At 47.6% G+C, this 12190-nt stretch overlaps 1 protein-coding gene across 1 annotated transcript in view; it reads left to right on the top strand.

Annotated features, from left to right (window-relative positions):
* Positions 1–11762, top strand: part of TEKT3 (tektin 3) — a 63837-nt gene extending 52075 nt beyond the window's left edge. Inside the window, exon 8 of the mRNA XM_029600297.1 lies at positions 11324–11762. Coding sequence (XP_029456157.1) covers positions 11324–11540 — 217 coding nt within the window. The 3' untranslated portion in view covers positions 11541–11762. The remainder of the gene's footprint in view (positions 1–11323) is intronic.
* The last annotated feature ends 428 nt before the right edge of the window (positions 11763–12190 follow it).

Below are 12190 nucleotides of genomic sequence, written 5' to 3'. Positions count from 1 at the left end.
TTTCTAAAAAGCTTTGACTGGCACACTGAGTGCACTGAGCATGCCCAGCATGCCATGATCCCTGTGTCCACAGGGGTCTTCCTTCAGTCTCGTTTGTAGCAAAACGTGCGAGCGAAAAATAAAATAAAATAAGAAAACGTATGCGGACCCAACTCCACGGGGTGGCGGGTGGGTTTCGAGAGGACTACATCCTGCTGTCCTGGGATAACACCTATTACAGGTAAGCAATTTTGCTTTATCCCAGGACAAGCAGGATGATAGTCCTCACATATGGGTGATTAGCAAGCTACAGGCTGACTCGTAGTACAACAGGCCAGTAGCCTGTTGTAATACGCATAAGACACCTCCAGTCACACAAAATCATCCCATATTTTCTCCAATGTTCCCGACGTACTCCTCAGTGCACGAAGCTCAGAAGCTAAATCTAGAACCTGCCAGGGATGTTTACTCACACCACACTCTATAGGGGGAAACAATTGCAGTTCAGTCAACTTCGCACATTCTAGCTGCAGCATTACCAGTGCATTATCATAACATGTTATATTCAACACTAACTTTTCTTCATACCAAATAAGATTTGTTGTCTATATATTTTTTAATTGCTCTTTAAAAAACGCCTAAAAAATTGTTCTAATATCCCCTGGTGGATGATTGAACGGACTGGGTGGCCAGTGCAATGTAGGGCACACTGACTGGCTTGCTGATACCATGGGTGATTTGATTTGAAAAATTTGTTGAATATCCTTGTCCATTTTTGCAGAATTATCTATTTGATACTTTGTTGCATGTTTCCCTTCCTGCGCTGATTTGTCCAAAATATAAAGCCATTAATTAGGAACATATCAGGAGATGCAACACCTCACAACCTCTTTCAGACCTCAAGGAAGCAGTGTGCCACCTACTATGGGCTATATACGAATCCTTTAACCCACTGGCAAGGACATCAGCAGCCATCATTGGCTGTAGAAGAAAGGCTTAGCTCTGAGCGAGCTCCATATGGGATGATGTCCACAAAAGTCTGGCAGACTTGTGTGCCTTGGAGACAAACCCTTCAGAGAAAAACCCCAAGAGACAGTAGCTCAGTTCAAAGAGCAAAATGTGCCAGTCCAGTCCCTATCGATATCAGAATCATCATCCTCGATGCATAAGATGTATTACACATTCAAAAAGCTGAACTTTTCTAGGAAGCCATATAGACCTTTCCAGAAATACCAGCTACCTCCTCTGCAGATGCCTTGAACCAATCCCAACAACCATCAACAAGGGGAAGACCATGGGACTGTAAGCTGCAGAAACCATCACAACAGCCACAGATCAAAACTCCCCACAGTTTTTAACACAACTGCTCCTGTAGAAGCGAATTCCAGTGGGAGGCAGGAATGTGGCACTCCATCATGAAGGAGCAAAGGGTTCTTTGCATTGTGCAACACTCAGCCAACCATGAACAACAACTCATCAAATTCTTGTGGCCCTAGGACATATGGTGGTGGCAATACAAGACTACACATGCACCACTTACAATGGGGACTCTGAGCCCAAAGGGATCAGTGGAGCAATGGCTTTTCCACACCATAATGATCTCTCAGGCCATGAATTCAGAGCTGTCCTATAGGCTATGGTCTCCCAACCTAACACGGGGCAGATTTTTCCTCAAAACCCTATCAAATAATACTAACAACAGATGGATCTATGATGGGCTGGGGAGCACACATACTGTCCCACTGAGCACAAGGGACATGGTTGACATTTGAATGTATGTTTCACATCAACCAACTTGAACTTTGACGAATAAAGTATGCTCTTTGAGCTTTCATGCATATCCTTCAACAAAAAAAATTCTCAACAGGACAGACAACAAAGTTGCCATGTTCTTTGCAAACAGGCTCCTGGATACTATGCCAAGAAACTCCGCAAATATGACAATGGGCACTCGACCAACAAACTTTCCTACAAACAATATATGTACCCAGGATACAGAATATACAATTGGACAAACTCAGCATATTATTCAGTCCTCATGAATCGCCCCTCAGACAGTCCACAACCCACAGGATTTTCCATCAATGGGGTTACCCAACCATAGACTTGTTTGCATCGGACAAAAACTACAAAGCAAACTGATTCTGCTCAATCCGATGGAATCCTCAGTGGATCACACACGATGCCTTTCTGCTCGATTGGGAGCAAGACCTTGTGAACAATCCACCAGCTAATCAGGGACAAAGCTTGCATGATACTGTTTGCCCTAGCATGGTCTTGACAGATTTGGTACGCATATCTGATGCAGTTGTTGTCGCATCCACCAGTACCGTTAGGCAGTGGACCCACACTACTAATACAAGAAGAAGGCCAGCTCTTACATCTCAGTCCAGTGTCTCTTCACCTCACAGCATGGATGTTGAATGCGCAATGATCAGGAAGCTACATCTACTCTTAGAAACGAAGATGTACTCCTCACAGCAAGAAAACTTTCTACATGCCGAAACTATGCACTCAAATGGCGCCAATATTCTTTGTGGTGTGAGTCTAGAATCCAGAACCTCCAGTCATGTGACCCCCCAAGTTATTGGTGTTATACTTACACCTCTACTCAAGGTCTAGCAACATCTTCAGTAAAAGTTCATCTCAGCCTATTGTGGCCTACCATGATTATATCAATGCAAATTCCATAGTCACATATCTGTTAGTAGCCCAATTCATGAAGGGACTGTGGCAAATTCGTCCACTGATCACTCTCCCAGCACTCCATGGGTCTTAAATACAATACTCAAGCAACTCATAGAGCCACTTTTTGAACAATAGAATCCGCACCTTTGAAATTCTTTACATTGAAAGTACTTTTCTTAGTAGCGGTCACCTCAGCTCATCACATCAGTAAGTTCCGAGCATACTGCTCACCTTACCTTCAATTTTTTTCATGACAAAATGATTCTCTGTACTAATCCCAAGTTCCTACCCAAAGTGGTAACTTCTTTCCACCTGAACCAATTAATCGTTCTCCCCCTACATTCTGTATTAGACCTCATGTTCTTCAGGGAAAAAAAAGTGACTACATACCCTAGACTGCAAACAAACACTAGCCTATTACAAGAGAAAGATGGAAGCGCTTCAGCATACATTGCAACTCTTCATTTCCTATGATCTTAATCGACTCGGAACAGAATTCACTAAATATACCATGGCAAACTGGCTACTTAATTGCATTAAACATTGCTACGACTTAGCACAGCTGCAACTTCATGGTCGAATAGGTGCTCATCAAATATGAGCAATGGTAACTTCAGTGGCAAACCTACAAAAAGTATTTTAGAGGACATCTGCAATGCAGCAACCTGGTTTTCTATCCACACCTTCACATCCCATTACTGTCTAGACAAACAGGGGGCATGGAATAGCGCCTTAGGTAAGGCAGTACTGTCTCAAGTTTTTCCTTGCTAATCTGCTCTCCACTGGGAAGTAACCCCCAGGTTGCAAAAAAAACCCAAAAAAGACTTAGGTGTTACGAGTGCGACCTCAGACGGCCGTTACTCTCCGAGGCACGGAGGCGCGGTCGTCTCTCAAACAGGGTTGTGAGCCCTTGGGCCATGGCATGACCCAGGGAGGAGCCCCAAGCCACACTGTGGGAGGTGAGCTGGTGCGAGCATGGGTAACAAAACAAGACATGGCTGAAGCAAGGACTAGAGAACAAGGTCTGACCCTCAACCGGACCTGCATGCCCTGGACAACCAACAACGCAATGTTGATTGATGAACAGTCCTCCGACCATTCCAAGCCCTTTCGGACCTGCCACTGGGTATGACAATGGGCGGCAGACCGGAACGAGGACAAGGGCAGATGGAAGTCCTTGGAACATAGAAGACATCACAGACGAGGGCTGATGCGACGGCATCACAGACGAAGGCTTATGCGAAGGCATCACAGACGAAGGGCTGATGCGAAGACATTACAGACAAAGCAAGAAGCTGGGAAGGTAGACATTGGCACTGTCTCTCAGGGCGCCCTACACAGCCCACCTTCATGGGCGGACCCAATCGGCTGGTCGCGGACCACCCTGTCCCACTGCGTGCCCTACACAGCCTGAAGAGGCTGGTCACGGACCTCACGGAGAGCGGGACAAGCACAGGAAGGAATCCAGCCGAGGCAGGACTTCGACGATGAAGCCCGTGTCATCCGGAACACCACAAGGGCTGGCAGGACAGGACGGCTCAGGAGCACAGGACATGAGTCCACTGCAGACAACTCCCATGACGAAGACACGTCACCTGGGGATCCAAAGCGCCGGCAGAACAGAAGGCTCAAGAGCACAGGAGACAAAACATCAGGAAGGGCTGGAACAAGGAACATGAAGACACTGAACACGAAGCCATCAAAGCAAAGGCGACCACGGAGGACCTGGATCGATGAAGGAGCACAGACGACTGTGAAACTCAATCTGAAGGCCCACAAGAACTGAAGTGAAGATCCTTTTATACTGCTGTAGACATGCAACTCCCTGGGAGGAGTTTGGATGGGCCACACCTAGCTGGCCCTATAACTGAGGAGAAGTGCTGTGGGCCGGCCCCTAGGGAAAAGGGTGTGGCCCCAAACCAGGAAGTCCATACAGACCCAAGCAAGCCTCAGGCATGCCCCAAGGAACTCGAAGGCCTCCTAGGCCCTGGAGCAAATCCTGGATAGTTCGTAGGCGAGACCCTGGCTTCAGAGCAGCCTCCAGAAAAGGTGAGATGCCTCCAGTGGCGCAGCTACCGGAGGAATCGTAACAATAGGGGACGAGCTTCGAGCTTCGTACCTTACATGTAAACATTTTTTCTACAACCCTCAGCTTGGGACTTCCCAGAGATCATGGCTAATTCAGACTGCTTATCAACAGAAAATAACAAGTTTGCTTACCATAAATGATGTTTACCATAGATAGCAGGATGAATTATCCATGCGCGACCCACCCATTTCCCTGTAGATCAGATTAGTCTTACTCTACTTAGCTCTAACATAGACTGAAGAGATTATAGGCATTGCCTGCACAGGAACTTTCACACATGCTCAGTAGAGCAAAAGGTTCTACTAGCTATGAGAGAGGAATCCATTCGTTACCACCAGAGAGCATCCACCCTATCTACAGAAAACACCGTTTAAGGCAGGGATGGCGAACTCCAGTCCTCGAGTCCCGCAAACAGGCCAGGTTTTCAGGATATCCACTAGGGATGTGAATCGTTTTTTGACGATTTAAGAAATCGTCCGATATATTTTAAATCATCAAAAATCGTTAGAGGCGCGATACAATAGGAATTCCCGCGATTTATCGTCAAAAATCGTAAATCGGGGGAGGGGTAGGGGAAGGGGGAGGGCGGGAAAACCGGCACACTAAAACAACCCTAAAACCCACCCCGACCCTTTAAAATAAATCCCCCACCCTCCCGAACCCCCCCAAAATGTTTTAAATTACCTGGGGTCCAGTGGGGGCATCCCGGTGTGATCTTCCACTCTCGGGCCACGGTTGCGTTAATAGAAATGGCGCCGGCGCCATTTTGGTTCCTGTCCCCCAACGTCACGAGCGCAGGAGATCGCTCCCGGACCCCCGCTGGATCCCCAGGGACTTTTGGCCAGCTTGGGGGGGCCTCCTGACCCCCACAAGACTTGCCAAAAGTCCAGCGGGGGTCCGGGAGCGACCTCCTGCACTCGGGCCGTATTGCAAAATGGCGCCGGCCGTATGGCCGTATGGCCGGCGCCATTTTGCAATACAGCAATACGGCCCGAGTGCAGGAGGTTGCTCCTGGACCCCCGCTGGACTTTTGGCAAGTCTTGGGGGGGTCAGGAGACCCCCCCAAGCTGGCCAAAAGTCCCTGGGGGTCCAGCGGGGGTCCGGGAGCGATCTCCTGTGCTCGTGACGTCGGGGGACAGGAACCAAAATGGCGCCGGCGCCATTTCTATTAACGCAGCCGTGGCCAGAGAGTGGAAGATCACACCGGGACCCCTCCACTGGACCCCAGGTAATTTAAAACATTTTGGGGGGGTTCGGGAGGGTGGGGGATTTATTTTAAAGGGTCGGGGTGGGTTTTAGGGTTGTTTTAGTGTGCCGGTTTTCCCGCCCTCCCCCGATTTACGATTTAAACGATTTTAAAAAAAAACAAAACCGCGACGATCAGATTCCCTCCCCCCCCCAGCCAAAATCGATCGTTAAGACGATCGATCACACGATTCACATCTCTAATATCCACAATGAGCACCCATGAGAAAGATTTGCATCCAATGGAGGCAGTGCATGCAGATCTTTCTCATGCATATTCATTGTGGATATCCGGAAAACCTGGCCTGTTTGCGGCCCTCGAGGACTGGAGTTCGCCATCCCTGGTTTACGGTAAGCAAACTTGCTCTTACGCATTTAAGTAAATATGGCCCATAGTGAGAAATCTAGCTAGTACTGTAATTTTAAGCATATAGGGAGCATGTTCTTTTAATTTATACAACTGATTTTGTTATTATTTTATTCGGTATTTTTCTTAAAGGCTAAAAAAAAGTCTTCCTTACTATTTTTGAAAAAAATCTCGGTTCCTTTGCTTACTAGACTGTCATTTTCTCCTCTTTGTTACAAATCTTTCTTGTTAAAAAAAATTCTTGTAGACTAAGACAACCTGAGAAGAGGAAACCACAGTTTCCAACAGTTTTTACTTTGATGTGTCTGTGTCTAAGGCGGTGCCAGTAGCTGCTGCCCATTGTGCAGAAATATTCCCTGGAATTCTGTCGCTTGGCATCAGTCCAGTATGAAAGGATTGTCCTTAGCCACCGAGCTGGATGAGACTGTCTTGCAGCATGAAAATTTGCAAAGCAGAGCTGAGGGGATCTGACAGTCAGAAAGGAAACGAGAGTACAGATAACAAGCTGTTAGAAACGAGCCAAAATAATAACAAGAAACACCATCTAATTATTACTGATGCTTTTGGCATTACTGATAATGATGATGGCGGATAAATAGACAGAAAATCTGATTCAAATCAATCCAAAATATTAAAACAGAACAAAGTTGAAGTCCGGTCGGGTAGCAAGGCTGTCCTAAAGTTATCCAGATACGTACATCTGAATACAGTCAGCGACAGGTAAGTTTGGTGGGATAATTTTCAAAGTGGATTTCGACGTGGAAGCCCACTTTGGCGCCCTTCCACGCGCTTTTGCTGCCTAAGCTAGGCAGGCTTTTTGAAACTTGCCGTCTAAGGGGATAATTTTAAGACTGCCTGTATTGGTGGAGAGTCCGCTGGTCATGTTAACCCGCAGATACTGCAGGTAGTTTTCCCAGAGGAAAAACAATGCACATACTTTTGAGAAAGGCACCCGCCTGTGCCCGGCTTCAAATCCCTATCTCAGCCCCAGCCCCAGGAGCACCTCTTGTGGCTTTAAAAATTACCCTCTAAAAATATTGTATAGTGCAAAAAGGATAGATTAAAAAAAGGTTTCTTCATTGTATATTTTAGCAGTTTAGACTATTCCATCTTGTACAAAAAGACTTAATACGGTATACCTGAACAGGTAGGTACCTCAGAGCCAAAGCAATGGTAGGGTGCATAGGGAGAGGCATAATAAGTCAAAAAAAGAAAGTGATAACCAGTGCTTCCTCTAAGCTGCATGGGGGAGCCCTGCCATCCGTCTAACTGCTGGAAACATGCCAGCCAAATTGCAGTTTAAACCATGTGGGGCTCTGCAGTCTAAAGGTAGCTCCCAGCCCAGTAGTATAGTGAGGGAAGGGGGGTCAGGGGAGCCAAGACCTCTGGGCGCCAGGCTATAGGAGGCGCCCAAGGGAAGGGGATCGCATTCCACCCAGCCAAAAAAAAGGCCTGTGGTCGCCAGGGGAGCCTATCCCACCCCGTAGCAAAGGTAGAGGAGGCCCACAGCCACTGGGGGAGCAAATCCCTACCTGGCAGCAGAAGAGGAGGAGGCCTGCGGCTGCTGGGAGATCCCATCCTGCCTGGTGGCAGAAAAGGAGGAGACCCGCAGCCACTAAGGGATTCCATCCCACCCGGCAGCAGAAGAAGAGGAGGTCTGTGATCACCGGAGGATGCCATTCTGCTTGGTGACAGAAGAGGAGGGGGCCCACAATCACCGGGTTAGCCCATTCTGTCTGGTGGCCCAACTGAAGGAGAGGGATGGGAGCCAGTATGTGTGTGTGAGGAGGAGAGGAGGTGAAACCAGCCTCTGTGTATGTTTGTGTGTGTGTGTGTGTGTATGTGTGTGTGTGTGTATGTGTGTGTTTGTGTGTTTGTGGAGGAGAGGGAGTGGAGTCAGCCTGTGAGTGTGGTGGAGGGAGTGGAGCCAGCGTGCATGTGCCTGAAAGAGAGGAAGCCAGTGATGTGTACGCCTGAGAGAGAGAGTGAGCCAGCCAACTATGACTGTGTATGAGTTCTGAAAGAGTGTTTGTGTGTGTCTATGTGAGCATGAGGATGAACATGTATGTGTATCTGAGAGAGGAGAAAGTTTCTGCACCTCCTTTCCTCTCCCACTACTCCTCGACAATCTCAGTTTGACTAGAAGTCAAAAGTTCCCAGGTATTGATTTTAATTAATCGGGTGTTATTTGAGGTGTATGCTGTTTTGAAATATTATATTGGTGTTTTGGAAATAAAAAAAAATATGGGTTTTTAATTATCTACCTTATAAATGGGCTCTGACCGACGGCCCGCAAATGCGCAGTAGAGAGCAGCTCTACCGCGCATGTGCGGGCCAGCACGTTGGTCAGAGCCGTGCGTGCCCGAAACAAAAAACATGGCGGTGGGGTCGCAGGAGCGGCGGCGGCCGCGAAGCTGGAGCGGGAGGAGGAGCAGCGGCGCCCGCGCGCGGAGTGACCACCCACCCCCCCCCCCCGAGATCCTGCCGGCAGGAGCGGGCAGGAGAAGCGTGCCGGCGCGGGGAACGCAGAGGGTGGACCAACCCCCCACCCCCCCGGAATTCTGCGCAGGGAGCGGAGGAGAGGTGGTGAGAGGGAAGTGAGAGGAGGAGAGAGGGAGTTGAAGAAGAGAGGGAGGGCGGGAAGGTGAGAGAGAGGGAGTGTGTTGAGGAGCAGAGGGGGGAGGAGAGAGATGGAGGAGGTTGAGGGAGGTGAAGAGAGAGGGGAAGGGAGGGGAGGTGAGGGAGGGAGAGAGGGGGTGAGAGGGGGAGGTGCGGGAGCGGAGGAAGATGCAGAGCGGGGGGGGAGGGGGGGGGAGGGGAGGGAGGTGAGAGGGGTGGGTGAGAGGAGGGAGGGGAAGGTGTGAGAGGGAGGGGGGATGAGAGTGAAGGAGGGGGGAGGACTGAGGGGAGGGATGTGGAAGGCAAACGGAAGCCGAGCCCGTTGTTACGGGCTTAACGGCTAGTTGGATGATATTCTGTTCATCTGCTGTTTGGAAAATAATTTGTCTTATTAGTATGGTTTTATTATTATGATTGATGCTTTATAGTTCTTGATTTTATTGTTGATGTTGTCTGAGGAATGGTGATGTTTCTGTTTTTCCATGGGTGCACTACATATGGAGTGTGACTTGTTGCAGTTACCAGTTCTGTTTATATCTGCACTTTTCCATTTATATTTTATGATCACGTTTTTCTGTATTTGGTGAGGGTCTGTCTGAATTCTGCATGTGTGATTGAGGTTAAGTAATCTGCTACTGTGTCGTTTCTACGAAAGAATCTTTAGTAGCTTGGTTTGATCTGTTTTCCTAATAGGATGTATATTGGTGTTTTAGGGCCTGGTGTAATGTTTGCAAGGTCACCTTTTCATAGGGTTGTAACTGTTCGAGTGCTGACAGTTTGTGCTGTTTTGGAATGGGAGGTTTATTATATTAGAATTGTAATTTAGTTTGTTCATGGCTTTCTGAGGACCAAGCCCACACCCAACATACATTTCAATAATCCCAATACTATATGTGTTCCAAAGGGTCTTTTTTTGGCTTTAATGCAGAGTTTTTTGGTTGACATCACAGCAGTGCATGTAAATATAATATACCTGCTGTTGTGCTATTTTTATTTCAAAAGAGTGTACTTTGCGTATCCTTTTTCATGTAACATTTTTTATTATAAATGCATAATTTTAAAGTGTGTCTGGAGAGGGCCGTGGTGGAGGGGGGAAGGCCGGGCACAAAGCTGTAAGATTCATTAGGGTGCCTAATACCCTTGCACTGGCCCGGATTAAAAAAAATAATACAATGTAAATGTTAAAAAAAGTCATAATGAAGAGGGGCCAACACAGTAATTGTTCGCACAGGGCTGCAAAAAAGCTATCATTGTGCACATGGTGCGCCCTGCATGGAGCGCCCTGTGGTGACGCGTTGGCAGGGTTTCCCATCCCCCTACCCAGTGAAAAGAGACTCCACATGGTGGTGCCGTATGGTGATGCGCTTGGCGGGTTAATGGGGGGGGGGAGGGGCACAGTCAACACAAATGCGTTGGCCTCTGGGCACTGGAGACCCTCGCAACACCTTCTGTGCTGGCCCCATACAGTTCAAACTGCAAGATGGCTGGAGCTTTCCCAACAGTTACACAAGTGTCAGTGGTCCCCTTGTATCTTGGAGGGAACATCGGTTATAATGACTCTGAACGAATCATTAGCAAAACCTCATCTAAAGTACTGTGTCCAGTTCTGGAAGCCTAACATTCCAGGAAAGACTGCCAAAATGGTGCAGGGTCCGCAACAAAAGCCATCGGAAATGAGGCTTAAAGGACCGAAATATGTACAGTATTTCCTAGATGAGAGGAGAAGAGTGAGGATGGAACAGAGACGTACAAATACCTGTAAGGTATAAATACAAAGGAAACAAACATTTTTCATTAGAAAGGAAACTGTAGAGCAAGAGGTCATGATATGGAGTCCAGGCTCCGTGGTAACATTAGGAAACACTTCTTTGTGGAGAAGGTGATGGATGCATGGAACAGCCTCGCAGTGGACGTGGTGGAGGCAGCATAAGTTACAGAATTTAACAAAGTATGAGATGTGTACAAAGAATCCTTAGCCACAAAGAAGGAAAGGGAAGCTGGAGATCCACTGGGGGTCTATAACATTGTAACAGGAAGTAAATTGAACAGACTACATGAGACGGGCTTAATGGTCCTATTCAGCTTCTATGTTTAGGTAGGAGGTCCTAAGTTTCACCTATTCAAGTAAGAAACTTTTAATTGATCAAGTTGCTACCCCAAAAAAGTCCATGTAGGCTGTGAAATTACAATAGTAAATGCTTTTGTTTGATGAATTTAACTATAGAAGCAACCCTTTAATGAGAGCATGGCTGTGCATAAGACTCTTCAGTCCTGGAGAGCTCCTCACATTTCTTTCTTTTTTTTTTTAATGTCTTGTTCTCCCTGCTGGTTTGCAGCCTGGTGAACGAAGTGCACGAAATCGACGACACCATCCAGAGCCTGCAGCAGCGCCTGAGAGAGGCGGAGGACACCCTGCAGATGCTGGTGCACACCAAGACCAACCTGGAGCACGAGCTGTCCATCAAAGCCAACTCGCTCTTTCTGGACCAGGAGAAATGTATGGGCATGCGCAAGAGCTTCCCCAGCACCCCCAGGCTGGTGGGGTACACATAAGCCACTGCACACCCAGCACCTGCAACATTCCCCGCAGCATAAAGCTGGCAAAACTGGCCTCGTGGAATTTTTATTTTTGTTTTCTCCTGCTGTGGTGTGGTATGTGGTGTGGTGCGGTGCGGTGCGCTGCCAGAAACTTGCAGTTTTACTATCACGCATACAGAAAGCCATGGGTCAAGTTAAAAGCAAACAAATAATAAATTTCTCTTGTTATGCACTGCAGTCTGTTTTGTTTTTTTGTTTTTGTTTTTTACCTGAAAGTTTGCTTCTTGGCATTTGTGCTTTCAGCTCAATCAGAATAAGTGCTAGAATCTGGTACCAATTAGCTGTTGGTTTTTTTTCCCCTGTCTTATGTCCCTCCTACTCCCCTACACTCCTAGTCTGGTCTTTGCAGTGACAGTCCTGGACCAGGGACCATGCAACAGACTCATTCCATAGGTCCTGAATCCAGCCACCCTTAAGCAATGACCAAGACGCTCTCCCCTTCCCCCCAGGGACTGTGAATGCTGCCTCATCAGAGATCAAGCCAGGGATCTTCTACATGCAGTGCATGGCACTTGCCACTTGAGCTACCGGGCAAGCCATGCAGTCTGTTTTCTTTGCTCCTCATTATCAGTATTCATCTATGAACTGTGTTTATTTGAAAGTTA

The sequence above is a fragment of the Rhinatrema bivittatum genome, chromosome 4 (assembly GCF_901001135.1).
Source record: "Rhinatrema bivittatum chromosome 4, aRhiBiv1.1, whole genome shotgun sequence".
NCBI classification, from domain to species: Eukaryota; Metazoa; Chordata; class Amphibia; order Gymnophiona; family Rhinatrematidae; genus Rhinatrema; species Rhinatrema bivittatum.
Note: the sequence above shows the minus strand (reverse complement) of the source record. Positions and strands in the feature narration are given on the sequence as shown.